Here is a 25,849-nt window from a genome sequence, read left to right on the forward strand (position 1 = left end):
AGAAGCAAGGTTTTGGAGAGGCGTGATGGGGGATGTGGGTCATGACAAACTGTGGGGATAGGTCCTCTATGTAGCTGTTATTCTTCCTCTGCCCCTCAGCACTACCCCAATCCTTTCCTTTTCGAGTACCAGCCTGGTATAAAGAAATGTAATATGATGACACATCCTGGCCAATTCCACACAGGGAAATAGTAAATTCTGATCATGTCTTTTCAGTCCCTGGTCGCAAGGCATCTCATCCTAACTTAAAACAAGTGAGAAACTATGTCATTCTTCATTAGCCTTCCCAAAGGGTTCCCTCTTGCCTGCTTCAACCTTGAGAAGTGTGAAAACCATCGCTACTACTGTTTGGAACGTGCTCCTTTGCTCTTCCTCTTCTTTTCCAAAGACATTCTTTTTGCTGATTAACCTTCCCTTCCTCTTTCTTCAGCTTCTTTCAGAGAGTGTACACAAACACACCTGGCAAGCATCCTCCACAGGCAAACATTCGCTTGAAAGTGAAACCAAAACAGGAAGAAGGTCCATACATTTCCACTGCTGGGGTGTGAGTGCGTGCTCCTGTGCACACATGCGTGCATGTGTACGTGTGTGTGTGTTTGCTTTAGGCTGCTCTCTGATGCTTCTTTTCAGTCATGGTTTGCTGCCTGGGTGAGAAGTGCCTCCATTAGTCAAAATAGATGGAGAGCTCCTGAAACTACTGCCTTGACATTTAAACTTTGAACCTCAAGCCAGAATTATCCCCTGAAGTCTTCTGTGAACAAAAAATAATTTTGTTGTTTAGTGCTGTTAAGGTATTTCTGATATATAGTAATACAATTCACAACAGAAGGTTTTCACTGACCTTCTGCTTTTAACTAAAACCCTGGTGGTGTAATGTACAATGAAATGTATTGGGCTTCTGTCCAAAAGGTTGGCGGTGTAAGCTCACCAGCTGCTCAGTGGGAGAAAAAAATGGGCAGTGTCCTCTGGCAAAGACTTAATTTCAGAAACCCCACGGAAGGTTACTATGAGTTAGAACTAACTTGATTGTGGCTTTAGATTTTTTTTTTAATTCTTTTTATTATTTTTTATGTGTGTACCGTCAAATTGGATCAGACTGGTACAGGAGGAGATTGTCCTTCCTTCTTCAAAAGAGCATCTGGTGGATTCGAACTGTGTACCTCTGGGATTGCAGTGTAGCTTCTTGCCAGTATGCCACCAGAGCTCACTGGCTTTTAGAATTTTTTAAAGTAGGTTCTACTTTTTGAGTATGTGGCTCGAAGAGGCTATTCCCTAGAGATGGACACCATGTTTGAAAAGGTGGGGGGGTCAATGAAGGAGAGGAGGGGCCTCAGCCAGCTAAATTGACATGGTGACTGCTACAATGAACTCGAGTGTGTCAGGAGGGGTGAGGATGGCACAGGACAGGCCACGGTTCAGATCTGCTGTTCACAGGATCACTCTGGGTCGTACTTGACTCAATGACAACCTAACAACATTTAATCAGTAAAGTGCATCAGCTTTGAGCACTGTGCTCTTTTAAAGGATTTTTTCCCCACAATGTGCAATCAAAATGACAGCAGCAACTTGAGAGGTTGCTGGGAAGCTTAAAGGGCACTGAGTTTAAAATCATGTTGGAAGAATTCTGTGGAAGAGGATCCAAATACAGGTGGCCCAAGCCTGAGGAAGGTAGCCAGTCACTGAACTGTCCATGGAGAAACTGCTGAACGGTCTATCTTTAGCTGTGTATGCTTTCTAGATGTAGAAAGACATTATAAAGAGGGTTTTCGTTCTGCAATTCCTATGGAATGTGACATAATTATTTCCAACGGGATCTTAGGAGAAAGAGTTCAGTGTACGCAGGACAGGGCTCAGCTGGCTTCAGGTGGTGGCCTATCTGTTTTGGTAAGGCTGTGCTGGAATAAGAATGTTCTAGAGTCAAAAGATAAAAGTTTAGAAAACAACAGCTCTGGTAGCCCCATGGTAAGGAGATGTTCTGCTGATCTGAAGGTTCCAATCTATTAGTTGCTACACGGGAGAAAGATAGACAATCTCTCATCCAATTAATTAACTGCGTCTAAAAATCCACTGGAGGGCCAGTTGGTTTTGACTCAATAGTACATAACAATACATATATAGCATTGAAGCCCCTTCCAGAAAGTCTGGGACTGAACTGTCTCTTTGGCTTTAAAGCAAAGGTTGTGTTGTTGTTATGTGCCGTCGAGTAGCTTGCGACTCTTAGCGACCCTATGTACAACAGCCCTAAACTCCGCTCTGTCCTGTGCCAATCACACTGTCTCTGACACTCCCATCCCAATTATCCCAGTCACTGAATCAATCCACCTCATAGAGGGCCTTCCTCTCCTGCGCTGTCCCTCCACCCTCCCAAGCATGATGTCCCTCTCCAAGGACCGGTCTCTCCTCACAACATGTCCAAAGTATGTTAGACGGAGCCTCAGAATCCTTACCTCCAAGGAGCCACCTAGTTTAACCCCTTCCAGGACAAATCTGTTTGTTTTCCTAGCAGTCCATGGTATTCTCAATACTCTTCTCCACAGCTCAAAGGCATCAATTCTCCTTCTATCCTCCTTGGTCATTGTCCAAGTCTCTGAAGCATAACAAGTGATTGGGAAGACCATAGCCTGTATCAGATGCACCTTAGTCTCCAGAGAGACACCATTGCTCTTCAGTACCTTGGAGAGGTCCCTAACAGCAGACTTTCCCATGGCAATGTGCCTTTTAATTTCCTGGCTGCTGGTGCCAAGACTGTTGACTGTGGAGCCAAGCAAACTAAAGCTGTGTACAATCTCAATCTCTTCACCATCCATCCTGATGCTGCCAATTGGTCCAGTGGTGAGAATCTTTGTCTTCTTGACATTGAGCCTCAATCCATATTGTAGGCTGCAGTAAGATCCTTAAATAACATCTGTGCCAGAGGAAGAACTGCTTACGACAACCTGAAGGTTGGCACGGGAGTAGATGACAATGGTTCTGATAATGGAAGTGTATGGGATGGGAATTCGATCTGACTATGTGCTTGCCAGATGCCTGCAGCTGAGCTCAGTCATTCCCACAGAGGGACTCTGGCTGCTAAACTGGGCCAGGCTTGCACTACAGTGGAGGCAATGATGGCAGATCCGCTAGGTCAGAAGCAATTGTCATCAAATATTTATTTTACTTTAAAAAATCACCTCACCTTTCTATAACTCTGTTCTCTGAGTACTTGCTTTGGACAGTTATTCTGTGACACATCATGTATACTCAGTGTCACTGGGTAATGCTATTAGTTGTACTTTCTTGACAGTATTATTAGTACTTCCTTTTTGTCAACACTCACTCATTGCTGTCGAGTCAGAACGATTCACAGCCGACTCTCCTTTGGGTCTCTGAGGCTACAGACGGCACAGTGGGGAGGTAGGTAGCCTACCTTTCTCCCTTGGAGTTATGAGTAGATTTAACTGTCAGACAGGAGTGGGCTTTGTTAACTCCTTACAAACTATACCATTAGAGCTCCCTCCTTTTTATGAAAGTTAGAAATATGTGGGTCTTAACTAATTTTCTAAACATCCTAACATTTTTAGGTTTTTTTTTAATTGTATTATTTTTACGTGTACCGTCAAATCAGATCTGACTGGTACAGGAGGAGATTGCCCCCTCCTTCTCCAGCAGAGCATCTGGTGGATTTGAACCACGTACCTCTGGGATTGCAGTGCATCGTCTTGCCACTAGGCCACCAGAGCTCCCTACATCCTAACATTTTTAAATAGCAGCTTCCCGTTTGATCTGTGCTCCTACCTGAAAGCACGAGACTTTCTCTGTGGAGCAAACACTCAGTAAACACCACAGAATCACCACTTCCTTGTCCGATTACTTGGCAACCCCTCTATTGCTCAACACAGCATCCCACTGCCCACTAAAACAAACAGACATGGGCTTTATGCTGCTCTCAAACCAAGTAAGTTTTGAGTCTCTGTTCTGTCCTTTTTTATCCAACCAAATAAAACTCAAAACAGGTGGCTCCGCAGAGCAGCTTTCCGTGTGCAGAAGGAACTGTGAGGACAAACAGCCTGTTACATCAATTCTCCTTCGTTCTGTTCGTAGGAGAGTTGGACAAAAGACCTACAACATATGTTGGCAAATGGACGAGCCACCCAACAAGCCCCTGATGTGGGCCACTCACTTCTCAGGTTGTCCGCGCCATGACCCTCAACTCATATGAAAAGCCAGGTGCCAGAAAGTCCCCGGGTAGTGGAAGTGTCATCCTTCCTAGTATTTACTGAAGCCTTGCTCAAAGAGTTCCTGTGTGGTGACGGGCTGGGCTACTAGTACATCATTGTTGTTGCTGTGTGCCTTCAAGTCAGAACTGATCTACAGCTGGCCCTCCGGCTGGTTTTCAAAGGTAGTAAATCGCACTGCAATCCTGAAAGCACATGGTTCGAGACCACCAGCTGCTCCATACGAGAAGGATGGGCAATCTCTTCCCATGCTATTAACTGCCTCTGAAAACCTGCTGGAGGGTCAGCTATGGGTTGGTTCCGACTCTATGTTACACAAAAACAACAATATATGGTATAGAGATGAGGCACTAGGCAAAAAGTTGGCAGTTAGAAACTACCCAGGGAGTTTGAGCACCTACGAGGAAAGACCTGGAGAAACACTTTTGGACAATTTCAGTCATTGAAAGCTGTATGGAACACAGCTCTATTATGCAACACACAAAGTAGCCACGGACTTGACACTAATCAGGTTGGTTAGGTTCCCTAGCTTTGCAATAACAGTGTGGATACTAAGGTCTACTATGAAGGGTGCTGATGACAATGACCATGACATTAATGATAATAAGAGCAGCTACAGCATGCTGAGTGTCACGTGGGGCTAGGGCACCTGTTATCTCATTTGAACCCCACAACATCCCTATGAGGTAGAAGGACTGTGACCGCCCAGTGGCACATGACCCGACGAGGACAGGACCCTGACCAAGGGTTCAGGGCCATGACCACCAGCGCTGGGACTTACCTTGGAAGCACAGAGTTGGGAAGCCTGGCTTTTGCAGGGGATGCGACTTTTGATTCAGGCCCAGAGTTCCCTGAAGATCCGGGCAGCGACTCCTGCCCCGGCCCGGACTGGCATGGAAGGATTTCCCTTGCAGAAGTCAGGAGATGCTCTTTATCTTTCACTTCTTTTTCCCGGGACTTGGCTTTGTGTTCCGCCAGAAGGAGGTCAAATTGCTTTTTCCGGCCTGGGACTGCCCTGCGATGGCTTAGCGAGTGTGTCTGAGGAGAAGAGAGAGGAAAAGCACAGCCTCTTTGGTCAGCACATAAACCTGCTTCCCCAGGCCCTCCAGCTCAGAAACACACAGCAAATGATGGGCATTTGGATGTGTGCGGCCTGTCCGTCAACTTCGGGCGCCAGCTCCCGTGCCAGGGCTCCAAAGAGGCAGCGTGATCCTCACGGATGCCACCGCGCCCTGGGGTCCAGCGGGAAGAAGCCGAGGCTTCCTCCGGAACGCAGCCCGGGAGGACGAGCTGCAGCGCGCAAAGCCCTCGCTGCCTCTGTGATGCAAGGCCACCGTGCGGGGACGCTAGAGTTAACCCAGGTGCAGGCGGGAGGCTCCGCGTGGCCCGGACAAACAGAGCCAGCAAGCGGAGAGGGCCCCGGAGATGCACTAGCAGTTCAGTACGAGGAATGGGGCTGGGGCTCCCCAGTGGCGCGCGCCTGGGGTGCACGGTCCCCCTGGGAACTCCGCGTGGCTGGCTCGGGGCGCGGCATACCATCCTCCCCTCCTTGCGCGGCTCCACCGCTGCCGCCGCCGCTCCTGCATACATTAAATGAGGCAGGGTTTAGAACCGCCTGTGAGCGCCTATAAATACAATTTACTGTCTGGCCTCACAAGGAACAGGGGAAAGCCTAGGGTTTTTTTGCTTTGCTTTTTTTTTTTCCTTCTTAAAAAGCCAGCCAGCTCGAGGCAGGCACTCTGCTACCATGGAGGAGAAGAAAGCATTTCCCTTACAAAGAACAGCTGGGGGTCATGTCGAGGTTCCACACCCTGCCGTGTGCAGAGAGTGGCATGCAAACATTTCGACAAAGGCCCCAGCGAGAGCAGGAAGTATTTTTTATGGAAAGAGAAATACCTTGCAGGTGAGGGATCTTGTGCAAGGTTTCTTTGTCTCGGGATCCAATACTCCACAGTGTTTATTTGGGTCAAATTCTCTCTCTGGTTTAAGAAACAAACAAAAAATATAAGAAAGAAGGAGACTAAATAGGATTTGGCATTAAGACTACATTTCTTTAAAAAAAATGCACATTTGCACCAACAAGTGAGATACTGTTAGGCAATCTGGGTTTTAGGGTGATGTGTTTTGGTGTGTTGTGTGTGTGTGTGTGTGTGTGTGTTTCTCTCTGAACCGTCTGCTAAAATGCTTCAAGAACCACTCAAGGGAAAATGGCCCTTCCCTGTGAACCCAGAGTCCCCAGGTCCTGCAGGGCACCGGATGCTGCATCAGGTCTGAGGGCTGGGACAAGGGTGTACCCCTGGGAGTGAGGTGGACTTTAAATGATTCCCCAGGTCCTGGCAGTGTGGCAAAGCTGGCTGCAGCCCAAGCAGAGAGCCACCTGAGGCTGAAGGGCCACTTCTTCCAGGGCTGCTCCAGCAGTATGCCACCTCTCTCCCCCCACTTCCTGCTAGTTTTGGCCACTTACATGGAAGAGTGTTACTTGACAGGTCGGAGTGACCTGCCTGCCTCAAGCTTTGCACAGTCTTCAGCACAAAGCTTTCCATGCACCTTCAGCCATCAGAAAATGGGCTGCCTCACTTAGCAAGCCTTTCATGGTATCATAGCACAGACAGGGAGACATCTGGGTATGAGTTGAAGGTGCAGAAAGAAACAAAAGCCCTAAGTCGATTGCTGTCAAGCCTTCTCCAACTCATGGAAACCCCATGTGTTACAGAGTAGAACTGTTCCACAGGGCAAGCTTTGATTTCAGGATTTTTCCAGAACACCAATGGGTGGGTTTGAACTGCCAACCTTAAGGTTAGTAGTTGAGGCACTAACCCCCGAAAAGGCAGAATTTGCTAACCTCACAGTTTGCTCTTCCCCCAAGTCCTGGGCCTGTCATACCCCATGAGGCTCTGACTAGATGGCTATGTCTTGGGGATGGCTGATGACTATGCGTGGGCCAACCTTCCCCAAGCTCTTGGCCTTCAACTGGATGGCCAGTGGCTCATGCTAAGGTTACATCTAAGGACTCTGTTCTTTATCTGCCCACTGTGGATCCTTTTTAATTCTCTCCCGGGATTATAAACATGCTATCTTCATCTGGAAAATAAGGGAATGAGAGGGGATCTCTAAACACCCCTGAAAGCTTTTCAAGTTCACCCCCCTCAGCTTGCCTGAGCCCTTCTGGAAGGCACCCAAAAGACCCTCGTGCTTACACAGGTCTTCCAAGCAGCCTGCGGGACAGGCAGCAGGAAACTTGATGAGTGTTGTTAAGAGACCAAATGACTACAAATTATGAAGAGGTGATCTACCCTGAAAAACTGAAATGGATGGTATAAAATACGAATACAATAAAGCATTTTATTAATTTTTAAGAACCCCTAAAAAACCATGATGATCTATGCAATAAAATCATTCATATGCTCAAGACAGATTCCCTAGTTGGCTAACAAAAAGTCATCTCCATGCTTTTGCTATTGTCCTTTCCCCTGTTGCTTCGCTTTTAAGAACAGAAAGCTGCTTGGCTTGGAGATTCCAGCTTCCTAAGAACCCTCCCTGCCCACGAAGACGTGGAGGTGTTGGGCCCAGCTGTCTAGCATGAATTCTTCTTCCTTGCATCTGTCTGTCAGGGTCAGACTCATGCCCAGATCCACACCAGCACCTCAGGCTGGCCTGGAAGGGCGCACGAAGTGGCTGCTAACGGGAAAGCCAGATGGAGACAGACTGAAGACCCAGCGGACACTGCAAAAACATCAAACAGCGACCTCTCCCAGGCGAGGGTGCAGGCTGGACATTAGGGCCATCCTTCTGCCATGAAAAGGAATCAAGGGTGTTGGACACTGTACCCAGGTCACCTTTCCAGGGAGAATGTCCTCTAGCTCTGCAAAGTAGACTCGAACTCTCCATTCCATAAGCCAGGCCCACCTCATGCCAAGAGAGGGCCCGCTGCCCATTTTCTATCTGGATGGTGCAGGAAATAAATAACATGTCATTGATTTAATTTTGACTCACACTGACCCTATAAGGGCCCAGAAGGATGTTTCATAGGCTGTAATGTTTATGGGAGCAGAATGTCAGGCCTTTTCTCCCACAGAGCAGTTGGTGGGTTTAAAGTGACGGCCTTTCAGCTAGCAGCTAGACACTTAAATCATCGCTGCCGAGGCTCCTTGCATGGACAGTCCAGGGTGGGTGTGCAGGCTGCACAGGTTTCACTTGAATGTTTTCACTGGGCCTGAGGTGGTTTGAGGAAATACTTTTTTTTCCCAGTTACAGTTGTAAGACATGCTCATTTTAGGAAAAAAGTAGAAATACAGACAAACACAGTGTAGGAAGTAAAAATAACCCATAGGTCTCAGGGTACGTAAAAATTGTGCTTACCCTAGAGGAAAGAGTTCAGATTTAATTCTTTTTCTGGCTACTATTAGATAAATACTTACAATGTGTGAAGAAATTGTGACGTTTATAGCTTTTTTTTTTGCAAAAAAGCAGAGTTCCCAGATTTAGTTATACAACAAATCCTAAACCAAACTGAGGGCTCTTTAACAATTGGGTCATCACCACAAGTAATGACTGTGTCCTGCCTTCCTGGGTACCCTGAGTGTCAGCTCTGACAATGGAGGAACAAGCTCGTGAGAGATTCCCCAGCACCCACCTGCTGTACCAGCCTGAGCATTCCCCAGTGTGAATCCCAACCTCACGATGAGGGCAAGGGGGCCAGAACCCCAGACTATGACCAGGAAACTAATGTGCCTGGAGGGCTAAGGCACATATTCCTGTGAGCCTGGCCAGCCCTGAGCGATGTGACACGTGGCAGCGGGGCCAGGATGTTAACAAGACTCTCGACATCTTCAGATTGCTGTGGTCGCTCCAGAGAAGCCTGCCTCCTGGTACTCACAGTAAATACTGGGAAGCAATGGAGCCAGCAAGGCTTCGCCTGCCCAGAAAGGGAGAACCAGTTTGCCTTGGCCTTTGTTTTTGACAAGAGGTATCTATGTGAAGGTCACCTCGATGTCCCTGTCCCTCCCTTAAAATGAAAGCCATCTGTTTAATAGTGGGACCACAGCACTCCTTGCCTGTGACTCACCCGACTTGGGCCTTGCCACAAGCCAGGCCCCAATGCACCACCACCACGTACCTGAAAGTCTCCGGTAAGGCTTGTTGCTGTTTTTGGTGCCATTTTGGTGTTTCTTGTCTATCGTGGCTGACAGAATCCCTTTGCCATTTAAGATCTTCTCCGGTGAAGGTGGCACTGACTTGGACATCAGCACCGACTTAATTGAAGGCGGGGTGGCGACGGCAGAGGACGAGGTGGAGGAGGTGACAGCGGTGGTGGCTGCCGAGTTCATTTTGACATTGGCACCATCTGCCTTCACTAGGTTAGGAATTTTCTCTAAACTGACTACAGGAACCGGAACGCTGGAAAAAAAAACAAATGAACAGATACACACAATTGCCTCCTTTGATACATCTGGTCCAGGGCGAATCTCTCCCAGCTTATCACTATCAGAACACTTCCTTATCACTTATTTATAAGACTCCTAGAAGCAAGCAGCGTGAGTCCAGTTTTGCTGGGAGGGAGATTCATGCTCAGGAAAAGACCATCAGTGGGTACAGGACTGGCACAGTGCCAGGGATGGCACCGACACTGACGGATTGTGTTTCCCTAGACCTCACAATTCCCTGACCAGCATGTCGGCTGGCTCCAGACGGCACCTTGGGCAGGACAAGGTGCTGGCCGTGCAGGAAGGAAGAAGGGCTTGCACCCGAGTTTAAGGTGTCATTTGCCGAATCACCCCTTCGGCTGGCCCTCTACCCATCTCCCACCCCAGCCGGAGTGGGCCTGACATCTGTTTCACTCTAGCACACCGCCAGAGCACGCCACGCCAAGGGAGGCTCCAGGCCAGCATGCCACACCACATGCTGTCGGCGGGCTTCTGGACGACTGCTGTCCTGGGGCTGGGCTCCAGCTGAGGGAGCCGCCACGCACAGCATGACCTAATATTCCATTTTCGGCAGCAGGTTATGTAAATAGGCAGTTCTCAAGGCTGGCAGGTGAGAGGATGAATTTTAAGAAGACGGAGCACAAAGGTGTACTTTCACTGGCAGAACCTGTCACCTCAGCTGCTCTTCCTGCCACTTCTCTGGGATGGATGAGCATCTGATTTCCCTGCTTCTGTCATGAGGAAGGACCCTGAGACTGCGGCGCTTGGAGGTTTCTGTCTGAGTCTTAAGAGACAGGACATGTTAGCTTTGCTCTGGCCTTAGAATTTGGTCACTCTTCCTCCCTGGGGAGGGGAGAATGCTAATATGCCCCCCCCCCCCGTCATCTCTGAGCTGAGTGTGGTGCTGCTGAGCTCTCTGAATGCCAAATGATGGGGAATCTGGCACTGACATGCCTGCAGACGACCCAGCACATGAAAGAGAGGCTGTTTTTGCCAGGGGAGGAATCTTATCTCTCACGTGGCTGGCTGGCTTTCCCTTTCCCAAAGATCCACAGATAATTTCCTTGATCAGCTCGTTCATGAAATTATTTTTGCAAACGCTCAGCCTCTGCCCCTTTTCTGACTTTGAAGCAGGATCACAGATGTTACCGACAGATCTTGGCCAACAAGAAGGGCACACAGCAGCGGCCCAGACTGTAGCCAGACATCATAGACACTGCTGGGCATCACTGAGGCCCTCAGGCTTTTAGTGGCCAGGAGGAGGGGGGGTGTGGGGCTTCAGGTCCCATATGAAGGGAAACGGATATGGTGGTTTTTCAGTAAAGGCCCAATTGCCACCAATTCTGCCTCAATTAAAGTAGCAGCGAAACTGCAATTAGTTTCTAATTGTTGTTAGAGGTGAGGCCCCTGAGTTGAGGATGACTCACAGTGACCCTGTGAACAACAGATCTGAACCCTGTCCCATCCTGTGCTATCCTCACAATCTCTGACACACTGGAGCCCCTTGCTGCAGTCACTGTGTCAACCCAGCCGGTCGAGGGTCTTCCTCTCTTTGGCCCACCTTCCCATGCATGACGTTCCTCTCCAATGAATGGCCTCTCCTAGCAACATGCCCAGTGTATGAGGCGCACACACCCCACTGAAGACCACTCCCTTCAAGTGCTAATGGGGACAACCTGACTGCTGGCCAGGTGGGAAGATTCCCTAGAACCTGAGCAGCTTTGTGATGCTAAGTAAGTTCAGGAAGGAACTCAGGACTTCATGTTGCTGACCCAGCTCTGACAGAGCTTACTCATGAGCTGAGATGAACAAGTGGACAGTCTCTGGCTCCCACGAACCATGCCCTGGGCGTGCACAGAGAGTTCTCGCCAACTCAACAGGCAGACAGAGGCATCATGCCTGGAACAAGATAAGCCACAGAAGTCATGTGAACGAAAATACATTTAAGAACTGAACCGTGCGTGCTTCACACACAGTACAGACCGTGTGTCTCCCCTAAGTCACCATCTAGCTCTAGGTGTGCTCCTGACGATGCCTGCCAGAGCACACGTACTCCAGGTCACCTGTGTAGCTGAGTATGCATTAGGCCAATCAATGTCTATAGGTGATCGTCTAATTGGTAATTTTCCTCCACTCCCTAATAAGGGAGGGAGAGATGCCTCATTGGTGATTCAAATCCATTCAAGGCTCCTTAGGAGAAAGATGAGCAATATCCTCCCATGTGATTTACAGCCTCTGAAAACCTGCTGGAAGGTCAGCTATGAGCTGGCTCCGACTTGACGGCAATGAGGAGTAAGTGAGTGGCCTATGGGTGTGGTCCTTTACTCCTCACTGCAAATACTCCCAGAATTCCATCTGGGCTTTCATTCCAGTGTCTGCTGGCAGGATGTCAACTTGGCAGCCATCAGAAATGGGAAAGAAAGGCTAGTGACATGCAGCTCTCTGGAATTTTGCTTTTTTGGGTGAGAAGCACAAAGTTATCATGGATTGAATTGTGCCCACCCTCCCCCCTCAATATGTGTCAACTTGACTGGACTATGATTATCAGAGCCTTGGCTGTTACATAATGATGCAATTAGCTGGTTATGTAATGATGTCATCTTTCCCTATGATATGATCAGCCAATCAATTGTAAAGGAATTATAAGCAGACAAGGACAATCGTAAAGGGACTGAAAGGAGACAAGGATCATCTCCGAGGGTTGACACGGAGAGAAAGCTCTCCCCTAGGACTAGCACTCTGGATTTGGGTTTCTAGCCTCTTAACTATTAAAGAATGCATTTTTGTTTGCTAAAGCCATTCACCTGTATTTCTGTTATAGCAGCACTAGATAAGTAAGGCAGGGGTATTAGGGAAATAATTCTGATCAAAAATATTTCAAAGACTAAGTGAGTCAGAAAGAAGCAGAACCACTGATCAAGTAAGTGCCCCTGATGCCAAGGAAGGGAGTCACATCCTGGTGGTGTGAAGAGGAGAAGAGTGAGTTCTTCTGGGGTTGGGGTGGGGGCTCCAATGTATTTGTCGATGGAGACGGGCTATGATAGAGTGAAGCAAGTAGAACCTGGGAGACACCCACGGTCATTTCTTTTTCTTCCCATGGTCATTTCTTATTCATCCTTTCTCATCCAAAATACTTTGAGCTGGGCAAAGAAAGTAACTGAAATAACACAAGTAGATGGCTTTAACCAGCAGACATTTGTCCTTTCACAGGAGGCTAGAAATCCAAATGCAGAGTGCTGACGCCTAAAGTTCTTCCTGTTAGTCTTGAAGAAGGTCCTTATTGTCTATGAACATCTGCAGGCTTGGCATTCCTTGGAATTATATATCATTTACCATTCTGGGCCTGGGAGGTTCTTAGCTCAGGGACTCTGGGTCAAAAGATGAGGTCTACTTGCAATTCTTTTTCAGTAGTACTGAGGTCCCTCTTCCATTCCCTTTAACTCTTTTTTTCTTTTGTAAGATGAAAAATGATGCCAGCCACATTGCAGGGTAATTCTCCTTACATCAGATCAGATCAGATCAGATCAGAGCAGTGACCTGAGTAAGCACACTGTGACCCACATTATCCCCATACAACTTGTTAGCTGATCATTTCTGATCACACAGTGGGGGATAATCATATTATCACATAACCATCAAACCACAGATATCATGGCCCAGCCCCACCTTATCTATCTATCTATCTATCTATCTATCTATCTATCTATCTATCTATCTATCTATCTATCTTTTAAAATTTATTTAGGGGAACATACATATGCACACAATTCAATTCAATCCATCCCAGTCCTTCTGCTGCAGTTAAGAGAAAAGAGAAGCAGAGAGTTCAAAGATAGCGGGAAAGGCCAAACACATCTTATCCTCAAAGGAAATGAGAGAGAGGAGTTCCAATCGCAACAATCTGAACTTGCCACTCTCAGCTCCCAGATCAACGCTAGCCATCAGCTCATCTGAGCTTAGCCTCCCTCCTTTCTTCACTGCTATCAGCACCAACCCTGAGATCCTAAACTGATGAACAAAGGAAGGACTGACTGCAGGACGGGGCCATGCTATCTGGCAGGCCAACCTAGAGATCCCATCTCTTTCCAGCCAAGAGCTTGGCTGACCTGAGAGCCAGTTGAGAGTCCTTCACTCCCACTTAACTTGCCACACTTTCCGCTGCACAGACCTACACCCCAGGCGGGGGAGACACAAGTGGTCAGCACGCCATCACCTGGCACCATCCTCTGCTTCCTCACAGTCGTCCCTCCCTCACGCCCTTGACCAAGTACCTTCCTCAGCTAATCCAGTGCCAGCCCTGGAGTGTGAGCAAGAGCCCCCTCCCGACAGCAGTGGCCCCAAAAGAAGAGGTTTCATTATTCTCCACTTGGAAAGAAGCCAGGATTCTGGCCCGAGCTGTGCCAGTGGGGATCTCTCTCCCCTCTTTACTGGGTTTACTCACATTAACTCCAACACCTCCACGTGTGGGCGCTTAGCAGCTGGGAGGAGGTGGTTAGCTGGCAACAGCCAGATGACTGACTGAAAGAGGTACCATTCTGGGTGGTGAGGTGAGAAACACATCTGGCAGTTATCCTTGGGGGTGGCCAAAGTCCCCTCAAGTCCTTTCTCCTTCAGCGCAAAGATTCCTTGATATACTTCTTCAAGTCTTATAGTGAGACGCATTTACTCACTATTGAGGAGCTGTGTCTGAAAGGGAAGGACGCCCCCATAAAAAGCCCGTTTTGTTCACAGGAGACAAGCTCTTTCAGGTTGCTGGGCTGCAAGTTTGCCCTGTGCTGTGGCACACACTCTGGGGAGGGGTTATTTACCTGTGGTCTGGGAAGCCAGCCCACAGCCCAGAATAGTCCCCCCTTACTTGGCTCAGCTAACACGGGAAGCAGCAACCTCTTTCTCTTTCATGCTTCTCATATCTTCTTCCAAGGAATCTTAGTGATGCCAAGGTTCAAGTTCTCGGCTGCTAGCCCAAAGGCTGGTGGTCCTGAGGAAGAAAAGACCTAGCAATCTGATCCTGTTGCACCTGAGCCCGTGCCCACTCATGGTGACACTGCGGGGCAGAATGGATCTGCCCCATTGAGTTTCCAAGGCTGTAAATCTTTGTGGAAGCAAACTGTCGCATGCCTCTGCAGAGTGGCTGGTGAGTTCAAAGCACCAGGCCTTCCATTAGCAGCTAAGTATTCTAAACACCATGCTACCCAAGTTCCCTTAGAAAGCCGAGGACACCCCATGAGCCAGTACTGCTCAGTTAAGCACAGTCACAGAGCTGGAATTGTCTCTATGGCACATACTACGTGTCTATTCCTGTATGCTTAGCTGGTCAGACAGAGCTTCCTGGATGTAAGACAGGCTTCTGACTTTACAAAAAAATGTTTATCTGGCACATCTGCCTCCCAGCCCTGAGATGCTCCTGACAGAGGAGCAGAGGAAGATGATGGTGCTGAAGATGGGGCGTTGCTGTGCGCACAGGCAGCTGCTCCCAAGACAGCCCTGTTCTAACCTACCGCTGTCGAGTCAGTTCTGACTCCCTCCAGCCCTCCATCAGGGTTCCAAGGCCATAAATCTTTACAAAAAGAGATTGTCAATCTTCCTCCATGGAGAGGCCGGTGGATTCGAACCACTGATTGTTAGTCTGTAGCCCAATACATAACCAATTACTCCACCAGAGCTCCTTATGCTCTTGTAGTGACCATGATTTTTGATTCTTCCATCATTAACAGCTAAGTCTTAAGAGAATGGCACTGGCCATCTTCTGGTCTGCAGAAATGATTGCTAGTTCTTACTCCACTCACCTGAGCTGGGGAGAGATGTAATTTTCAAGAGGCAGCCAGAAAGAGGGCCGTTGTGCTGTGGGTGATGTGTCTGAGAAGCGTACCTGGCTGTCAACACCCTGATTCCTTCAACAAAGCCCCATGTGCCTACCTGGTTGGAAGAGCTTAAGATTCCTCGACTTGTTAGCAGGTCCAAGGATAAGCTACCTCACTTAGTCTTTTGCCAGGTAAGGAGTGGTAGCACCAACTCAACTCAAATAAGAAGTTGCTGTAGAGTTGAATATGACTAATAGTGACTCTATGAACCACTGTTCTGAACACTGTCCTATTCTGTGCCACCCTCACAATCTCTGCGCAAGTCTGTAGTCAGGGCTCTAGCCAAATTATTGATGAGTAATGATGCCAGTTTGAGGACTAAGCTATGCCATGGTCTTTTCAGTCACTTGCTATGCATCTGAGAGCAAGACAATGACTAAGGATGACCGAGAAGAATTGATGTCTAAGCTGTGGTGTTGGAATACTGCTTATCCTATGGACTTCCAAAAGAAACAAACAGATACGTCTGAGAGAGGATGCAATCAGAGTGTTCCTTGGACACAAAGATGCTGAAGCTTCGTTTCACATACTTTGGGCATGTTGCTCAGAGAAGCTATTCCTTAGAGAAGGATACCATGCTTGGGAAGGTGGAGAGGCAGTGAAAAGAGGAAGAACCTTCATCAGGTCGGCTGACAAAGTGACAGAGGCAATGGGCTTGAGTGTGTCAGAGGTTGTGGAGATGGTAAATAAGGAAGGATATGCCCTATTTGAAAAGCCTCTCCACTTCACCAAAGAGACATTCAGATGGCCAACAAGCACAGGAAGAAATGTTCAAAATCCCTAGCTCTAAGAGAGATGCAAATCAAAACAAGTATGAGATATCATCTCACCCCAGTCAGAATAGCAAAATTTAACAGAACAGCAAGCAACAAATGCTGGCAAGGTTGTGGAGAAACTGGAACCCTTATTCACTGTTGGTGGGAGTATAAAATGGTGCAACCACTGTGGAAAATGGTGTGACGCGTTCTCAAAAAGCTGCAAATAGAGATACCATTTGACCCAGAAATTCCAACACTGAGAATATACCCTAAAGAGACCATAATCGACATTCAAGCAGATATATGCACACCCATGTTTATCGCGGCTTTGTTTACAATAGCAAGGAGTTGGAAACAACCTAAGTGCCCATCAACAAAGAAATCAATAGAGAAACTGTGGTATATTCACACAATGGAATACTATGCTGCATTGAAAAACAAAGAATTAATGAAATATTATTCAAAATGGGTGAGCCTGGAGGACATTATGCTGAGTGAAATATCTCAGTCACAAAAGGACAAATACTGCATGGTGCCACTGTTGTAGAATGGGACTGACATCAGGGTTGGGGTAAGATTGAGAAAAACTGGATAAATTATGTGTACTGTATTGAAACAGATGAGGGAGAGAACAATTTAAAAGTGATATATGATAGGGTATTATGGTTATCACAAGAATCCAGAATTAAGGTTGCATAGTGGAGTATACTCAGGGTGGTGGGGGTGGTACGGAGGGATTATTTACCAATGAAAGAGTTTTTCTTTTACTTTTCAAAGAGAGGAGCAAACTGGGGGGAGGGGTGGGCAGGGAGAAAAGTGCAACAATGAATGAATGGAAATTAAAAATCTCTGTAAATGTTCATTAAAATTAATAAAATAAAATAAAAAAGCCTCTCAGAAGAGGAATTTAGGGACTTACTAGTGGAAGCTCTGGCAGGTTAGTGTTAAGGAATTGAGCTGCCAACCCAAAGGGCAGCAGTTCTAATCCACCAGCTGCTCTGTGGGTGAAAAATGGGCAATCTCCTCTTGTGTGACTTACTGCCTCTGAAAACATACTGGTTGGGGGAAAACCAACAAAAAACCAAGCCCACTGGTGAGCCAGTTATGAATTGGTTCTGATGTAAGTAAGGCAGGGCACTATTCAAGTTTAATCTTAATTCCTGCCTACCATATGTTGGTTTGTCAGACCTGTCACTGTGATGCTGGATGCTACACCACTGGTATTTCAAATCCAACAGAGTAACCCAGGGTAGACAGGTTCCAGTGGGGCTTTCAGATTAAGACAGACTAGGAAGAAAGGCTAAACAATCTACAATTATTTGTTTCCGTTTTTGTTAAATACCTTTAAATAAAATTTTGACTCATACTGACCTCATGTTAAAGAACAGAACTGCTCTGTGGGATTTTCTGGGCTGCAATCTTGGGGGCTGCAATCTTTATGGAAATACATCTTCCTCCTATGGAGCTGCTGAGCAGTTTTGAACCTCTAAACCTTTCGATTAGCAGCCAAGCACTCAACTACCATGGCACTAGGACTCTTTTCTAGGAATGAGCCAATGAAAACTTTATAGATGACAAAAGAGCAAGGGTCCATTCACTTGCACTGGACACATCGTCTGGAGGCAAACACGCTGTTAGGTGAAGTGGAAGGACAATGAGAGTAAAGGAGACCCCGGGTGAGATGAATTAGCACAATGGCTGCAAGGATGGACCTGAATATGGTGGTATCTGTGAGGATGGAACAAGACCAGGCAATTTCATTATGATCCGGAGCCAACTCGAAAGCAACCAACAGTAACAACAATCGAAATTCTTTAACCTGAAGAAATATTTGGAACATTCAGCTTCAGACAGAGCCACAGTGTCCCACCACACAGTAGGTGCTGTTTATATTCAGATGGAAAGTTTAGAATAATATTGGCAATACTTTCAGAAATGCAATTTACAAAAACTTTATGCAAACAGAAATCAAGTGGATAATCAGTCACAGACTATGGTAAGTAAGAAAGCCAGTCAGATTAATCTAACATCCCTGAGGTCAAGTGTCAGGTCACGTGGTCAGGGAGGGAATATAATAGATGCAGACCTCTATACTATGCTATTCTCTCTCAAACATAACATGCCCTCAGGAAACCGTGAGCAAGTGGTCCAGGCAGGCCTCAGAGAGACTGAGATGCTAGCACTAGTTCCGGATACTAAGGAAAGCCTGCCAGGGTTCATCACTGGTCAAGAAGGTGACAGCATCTTTTTCAGTGACTTAGATGATGGGCCAAGACCTTGTTCTTCAGCAGGACGAAGAGGTAATTAGTGCTGAGCAGAACGAAGTGGGATTTATCCTTGAGTCAGTCAGGAGGAGAAACAAAATCCCGAACAGGCTGACTTTGATGAATTAGAAAAGTGGCCAGCGGCAAGCAAAAGACAGAAGAGAGAAGTAGGGTGACTTGAAGGTCTGCAGCTTGTCACAGTTCTGGCAAACACACAGTATATGGAGAGTGTTACAAGACAGTTTAGGAATGCTTAGGAATATAGATTTTTATATCTGATAAGCCACCCCACCTATGTTTCCTACTACTAGATGCATTCTCATAGGAAAGCGATTCGACTTGCAGTTTCAGAGTTTCTTGAGTTCATAAAGACTTCTCTGTGAGACTCAGATAAAGGAGAGCTGACTGGCAAGTGGGGCGAGGGCAGATTCCAGCTCCTCTTTGCCTCCTCGACTTGGTGGCCTTGTACAAAACCTGCCCAAGTCTGTCTGTGCCCTCCCCAGCTTATGTCAGTACCTTTAGATGCTTCTGTTTTCTTGTCTGTAAGACAAAGATAATGACAGATACTTGCAATGATTAAGTGAGATAGTATGAATGAAGTGCTTAGTATAGTACTGCCCTGATTCATGGGGACCCTACCGTATCAGGGTAGAACTGTGTTCCATGGGGTTTTTAAATGCCTGATATTCATAAGGAGATCACCAGGCCTTTCTTCCAAGGTGCCTTTCGGGGTGAACCTAAACCTTTAACCTTTTGACCAGCAGCCATGTACATTAACTATTTTAACCATGTAGGCACTCTGGGCACATAGTAGGCTCTCAATAAAATGGAATGAAAACAAAAAAGGGGATCCATTTTGCCTGCTGGCCCTGATTTTTCGGGTCACTTCTAGGGTACTGGTCATGGGCACCATCAGAAACTCCCTCCCCTTCTGGTCTCACAGTGCAGGAAGGAGTGGAAGAGATGGCAGGGGATGGGTAGAGGAGACAGCTTTCCACCTTAACCAGATTGGAGGACCACATCTAGGTGGTGCGCAAAACACAACTCAAAGTCCTTGCCCTCTAGCTGGAACCAGCTTGGAGCCGACCCTCAGGCGGGTTTCCAGGAGGCTGGGAATTGTACATGAAGAGGTGGCCCATCTTTCTGCAATGGAGTATTCCAAATGCCAGAGGGGCGTGGCCTTGGGGGTGGTGCAGTGAAGAGAAAAAATCCAAGGAAGGATGCCTCTGCAGCCTAGCTAGACACACCCCTTTCCAGGAGCCGTCAGCCCCTCCAAAATCCCACCTACTTCTCAACCCCTAATCTTCTGGCAGTGTTCAAACCTCAACTGGTGGTTAAAGCTCCCACCTGGATAATACACTTTGCACAGAGACAGAGCAACTCAGCCCTCAGGCGCCGTCCTGCAGTTCTGAAGTATGCGAGCACTGAGGTATTAAGACTCGCTATACAAGCCCCCCACCCCTATCTAGGCTGCCCCAGTTTCCCTGGAAAGCAGGAGGTCCGGCTTGTCTGTTAATCTCTCCTCCCCTTCTGCTTAATCAGGGCTTCCCAGCACACAGAGCTCAGAAAATCTGCGAGAATAACAATGGGGTGCTCAATGTCCTGACATTCCTGGGGAGTCCCCGGGAAGTAGAGCAAGAGGAGGAGGAAAGACAAAGAAGGAAAAACACGCAGTCCTGGCATGGTGTGGCTGGAGCATGACACGAACAGGCTGGCTCGGGCGTGTCCTCTTGGGCCACGTGCCTGCAGTCTTAAGGGCGACCCTGAACCAAGTCAGTGCCTTTCCTTTAACAAATGAGCACGAAAAGCCCCACAAGTAAAATGTTTCTGGCGGAGGGAAATGGTCACAGAAACGTACATGAATGCATACATGGTACCAGATCCTTTGGGGACAGATTTTGAGGAGGTGGCGCTCAAGAGGTAGTGGCTCTGGAGGACGTGCTGGCATGGAACGGCAGCACCCCAGGAGCTGAGAGTCTGGGCTGCAAACAGCTGGATCGGGAGAGCGGGCGGTGCGCTCCCCTGAAGCAGCCACCAGAGGGCACCGGCTCCCGCCGCACGAGCGCGCTGCCCAGTGAGTGCGGACCATGGTCAGAGCCAGTGCAGCAACCCTCGTCCTCAAGCTCTGAGCTAGCCCTGGCCCAGGGTGAGGGTGGAGTTGGAAACAGGAAGATTCTCGAATAGAACATCCTTCTCCCCTGCCAGAGCCAGTGACCTCCCAGCTCCAAGTGGGGACACCCTGGAAGGAAAGGCCCCTGCTCTTGAGCTTTTCAGAAGCTGAGAGCACGGGACTCTGCTAGAGTCTCCAGAAAGGATGACCAGGGGTCTCCTTCTCTCTGGAGTCTGAAACCACTCACCCTACCTTCTGCTTTTCTGGAACCCAACACCAGACAAATGGCCTTGTCCTTAAAACTATCTTCATCCAGAAAACTATGCATGCTTTTAAAAACTTTCAAAGTTTCAGTTTTCACATTGACCAATACCAAGTTTAGAAAATGTTCTGTCCCAAATTCATCACACTTTTGTTTTTTCAAAACCTCTTAATTGGAACCTAAAGTGGACCCAAATCATGTGGAATACACACACGTATACACAGAGGCAGCCATTCAAACAGAACAAGGGGTTCTGTGGTTTAAAACCAGGAATGGTTTGTCAGGGTTGTGCCCTTTGAATTCTCTTTGGCCTATACACTAAGCTAGTAATCTGAGAAGGTGGCCTATATGAAGAAGAATGCAGCATCAGGAAGGGCAGAAGCCTCATTAATCACTTGCATTATGCAGATGACACAATCCTGTTTCCTGAAAGCTAAGAGGGCCTGAAGCACTAACTGGTGAAGATCAAAGCCTACAGCCTTCAGGAAGGATTATATCTGCAGAAAACAAAAATCTCGCCCATAAGTGAGGTAATCCTGGGACCAACAAGCCACATCACAGTAAAAGGAGAAAACACTGAAGTTGTCATGGCTTCTATTCACTTGGGTCCACAGTCAATGCCCACAGAAGCCATGAGACCCACAGCTGTGGAGTCAATTATGGCTCACAGCCACTATGTGGTACAGACCGGACCTGCTCCACAGACATTCTGGGGCTTTGCATGTTCACGAGAGCAGCCTGCTTCATCTTTACCCAAGGGATCATTTATTGGGTTTGAACAACTGACTTTTTGGTGAGTGGGCCAGCATGTAACCCACAGCACTACCAAGGCTCTGCACACAGAACCAGCAGTCAAGAAACCAAACAGTGCACGACATTCAGCAAATATGCATCAAAAGGCCTACTTAATGCAGTAAAAAGCAAAGATGCCACTTTGAGGACCAATGTGTACCTGTCTGATCCAAACCATGGCATTTTCAACAGCCTCACACACGTGCCAAAGCTGGAAAGTGAATGAGAGAATGAAGAAGACTTAATGCATTTTAATTACAGTGTCAGCTGAGAATATTGACTACACCACGGACTGCCAGAAGGACAAGCAAATCTGTCCTGAAGGAAGTGTGATCAGGGAGCTGCTTAGGAGTTAAGATGAAGAAACTCTGGCTCGTATGTTTTGGATATGTTATCAGAGGGGGCCAACTCTTAGAAAAAAGGAAAGCATGCTCAGTCAAGGGGAAGGATGGTGGAAAAGGGATAGACTGACAGACACAACAGCTACAACACTGGGCTCAAACCTGGCGAAGAAATCATGAAAATGGTGCAGGACTAGGCAGTATTCCACATTGTCATATGCAAACAGCCAGCATGTGTAGAAAGTAATCGGAAGGTGACTAACAACAACAATTATACCATCATCAAGTTAGAGACCCTGGCTTTTTCCTGGCACCTAAGCACTCACAAGTTGGTCTGATAGGACTGCCTCTGCAAACAGTTGCTACAGCAGCAAGAGTTCATGCAGGTTGCACTGGTGCCTGCCAGTGCCCTAAGCCTAACCCACAGGCGTTTCCATCTCTGTCTGTGTGCTGTGAGTTAACTTCACGCATGCAAATATGCTCATGCTGTGCCTCTGTTTAAAGTCCCCACAGGCTTCTCACTGCCCTGAGTGCCAAGCCCAACCTCCTTGGTGGCCACACAAGGTTCTTCACAGTCTAGGCACCCCACAGTTTCAGCCTCAAGCCTCGTCTAGGAAAGTCTGGCCATATTTCTCACCACACCTTGAATGGTAAGTACTGGGCAGTTCCCTCTGCTAGGTCCCTTCCTATCCTTCCAGATTAAATGCCATGCCTCCCTCAGGACTAGCTGCTCCTTCTTAGATGTTCCTGCCACACGAACTGTGTCAGATGGTTCCTTTTATTTTATGTGTTTGTTATTTTCTTTTCTTTGTTGGTTGCTGTAGAGTTGGCACCAACCCATGTGCTCAGGAGAGAACTGTCCAGAGATTCCAAAGCCATGACCTTTCAGAAGCAATTGTCAAGCTTGTCTTCTGAAGTGCCTCTTGATCCATTCGAACCACCACCTTCTCCCTAGTATTTGCGTGTACCATCATCTGCACCCCATCCTGTCCCCAAGGGACTCCTAGTGGTGTCACATAGTATGGTTTTCTTTCTAGGTCTCCTGTCCTGACCAGACAGTAGTGGCGGGAAGAGAGAAGCCTGTTTTTGTTCAGTTCTGCCAACAGTCCAGTGCCATATGCATTATGGGACACTTAGGAAGGGCTCAGTAAATGTTTGCTGAATGAATGGCCGTGCTCAGTTAAAGTGTTCCATCAACTCCTGATAAGAGAGGCTTCTCTAGGACAGGCCTAGCCTGCAGGTGAAGGTGAGAGGATAGAGGCTCAGGTGACTTGCCAAGCATCCCCCGCAGCCAAGCGCCTGCCCGAACTAAGCACACTCCAGAGCCGAGCGCCCCACCCCCCCAGCCGAACACTCACCCGAGACGAGCGCGCCCCGGAGCCGAACGCCCACCCGAGATGTGTGCCCACCCAAGCTGAGCACCAGAGTGTATGCCCTTGCCTTCACCCCATGTTAAAGAGAAGCTGTAACCCCAGGGTCAGAAAAGTGACCCAATTTTTTATCTGTGGTTCATAGGGATGAGTTGTGGTAATCGACTGAATAGTACCTATCAACAATAGCCACAAATGTTCACTGTGTCATGCAATTTGTGGCTTCCCCCCTCCCTAGAAATGCGTTGTTGTAGTTGTTGGTCACCTCCTGATCCACCTTGACTTCTGGTGATCGCATGGCTGCCGTCTCCACTGCGGGCCACTGACTGGAATTCTGCAAACCTTCTGGTTTTCTCCGTCTGTGTTAGCTCGGAAACTCTGCTGAAGCCTGTTTAGCACGACAGCAATTTAGAGCCTCCAGGGAGGGACAGGTGTGAGAATTACACCTGGGCCTCCTAAAACCACTAGATGGCTCAACAGAAAGGTCAGCAGTTCTAATCGCTGCAGCGGTTCTGCAAGAGGAAAAGAACTGGAAATCTCCTTCCCCAAAGATTAAACCAAAAATCCCTGCCAAGGAGCCGATCACTCATGATGACTCCAGTGGGTTTCTGGGACGGCAAAGCTTATTAATAGGGAGAAACTGCCTATCTTGTTCCTACATAGTGGTTGGTGGATTTGAATCCAGGACCTTTCAATAAGCAACCCAGTGCTTAACCCACTACACTAGTAGGAGTCCTTCCTGCAAAGACCACAGCCCAGGAAACCCCGAGGGGGGCAGTTCTCTAATACATGAAGTGACTGAGTAGGAATCAACCTTGCTACCATCTAACATCTAAGGAGCTCTGGTAGCCTAGGAGTAAGGAGTTGTGCGGCTAACCCAAAGGCAGGCTGTTCCAATCCACCCGCTGTTCCACTGGTGAAAGATAGGGAAACTTCTCCTGTGTGTGATTTTGCAACCTTTGAAAACTGGCTGGAGGGCCAATTCCAACATGAAAGCACATAAGAACACCTATGTTGTTCACAAAGTCGCTGTGAACGGCACTGAACAATAACAACGAGATCAGGACACCAGGTAAACGAAAGGGTTAAACTATGAGCAGTAGATTTTGCACAAGGGATCAAGGCCAGATCACATCCTGCGCCTCTAAAGGGGTTAACATTAACATTGGACCCTACAGAGAGTGGGCGGGAAGCCGCAGTGTCACTTCTACACTCACGAGGTGTGGCGGGTGGGCTGGAGGGGATCAGGGGGAGGTTGCTGCAGGACTCTGCAGAGAAGGTCTCTAGCTAACCCCAGTTTGCATGGAACCCCTGAGATGACGCTCTAGTTTTCTAGAGCTATTCATCCTGAGCCGGAGTCGTGCTCCTAGTCCAGGCTAGTACCAGCAAGAGGTAAGTCGGAGGGTTTCTCCCAGGCCCGGGCGCTGGGCCAGGCTTTGCCACATCCCTCTCCCCGGCGCTGGGCAGGCTCCCAGGCCCGCCCCCGCCCGCCACGGCGGCCGCAGCCCCGCCCGAGGGGAGGGGCCCCCACGTGCTGCAGGCCAGGCGGGAAGCCGCCAGCCTGCTGATTTTTCTTTCGCTTTGGCTCATTTTCCTTCTGGAGCAGCGGGCTCATCTCTTGCATTTTTAATAGCCGAGCATATTTAGCATTCAACACACACGTGCGGGTGATGAGGCCCGAAGAGAAGGCAACAAGCCATTCGGGGGAGGAAGCCGCTCCCGCCCCCGCTCACGTGCCCGCACCTGCGGGCTCCAGCTCTGCCATCCAGCTCCGCCATCCGGCTCACCGCGCTGAGCCAGGGTGGCCACAGCGAACGCGACTGGGAACACCAGGCTGGCTCACTCAGTCACCGTGCGGGGGCCTCGGCTCTTGGCCCAGTGAGGTCCCAGGGGAAAGGCTGAAGTGCTCCTCTTAGTTCAAAACTGCTAAAAGAGCAGAGATCTCCTCTAGACTATCACCTGGGGGCACCAGCCTTTGCAAGTGGGGTTGGGGAGGGATCCCTCAGGGGGTCTTCAAGGCCTGCTCTCAGGCAGTCCCGCAGGGGGCAGATCTGGCAACCGCGATGCCCTCCACGCTTGCTCCTTTTCTCCTAATGGAGAGTGACTTTTTAATTCCCCCGGCCACAGAAGGGAGACAATAACAAAAGCTCAGATCGTTTAACCTGTGTGAGAAAGCTGGCATGTCTGGCCTCAACCAGCAGTAGGGTGCTATTTTTATTGCTATAGCTTGAATCTGAGCTATTTGGGGAAGGGGGCAGGGAGGGCAAAGGAGAGGACGACTCAGTGACTGCAGCAGTGGGCTTGAGAGCATAGGAGAAGATGATGAAGGTGCAGGACAGGGCAGGGTTCATAGGGTCACATTCAACTAGAAAGCACCTAACAACAACACTGCCCAGATGTGCTCTGGTCTGAAGGCCACAGCCCACTGTCTTCAGGCTTTTGATCTTTAGGGGC

General features: G+C 48.3%; 1 protein-coding gene across 2 annotated transcripts in view; it reads right to left on the reverse strand.

Annotated features, from left to right (window-relative positions):
- The window catches only part of ATXN7L1 (ataxin 7-like 1), a 336,816-nt gene that overhangs the window by 20,819 nt on the left and 290,148 nt on the right, over window positions 1-25,849 (reverse strand). For both annotated transcript variants that reach the window (XM_006882620.1, XM_006882619.1), the window contains 3 exons: window positions 9,331-9,611; window positions 6,111-6,193; window positions 4,996-5,252 (listed from right to left, as the gene is read on the reverse strand). In XM_006882620.1, the coding sequence (XP_006882682.1) occupies window positions 4,996-5,252; window positions 6,111-6,193; window positions 9,331-9,611 (621 nt within the window). The remainder of the gene's footprint in view (window positions 1-4,995; window positions 5,253-6,110; window positions 6,194-9,330; window positions 9,612-25,849) is intronic.

Source organism: Elephantulus edwardii, unplaced genomic scaffold (genome assembly GCF_000299155.1).
Source record: "Elephantulus edwardii isolate Elephantulus edwardi_28Jun2011 unplaced genomic scaffold, EleEdw1.0 scaffold00022, whole genome shotgun sequence".
NCBI classification, from domain to species: Eukaryota; Metazoa; Chordata; class Mammalia; order Macroscelidea; family Macroscelididae; genus Elephantulus; species Elephantulus edwardii.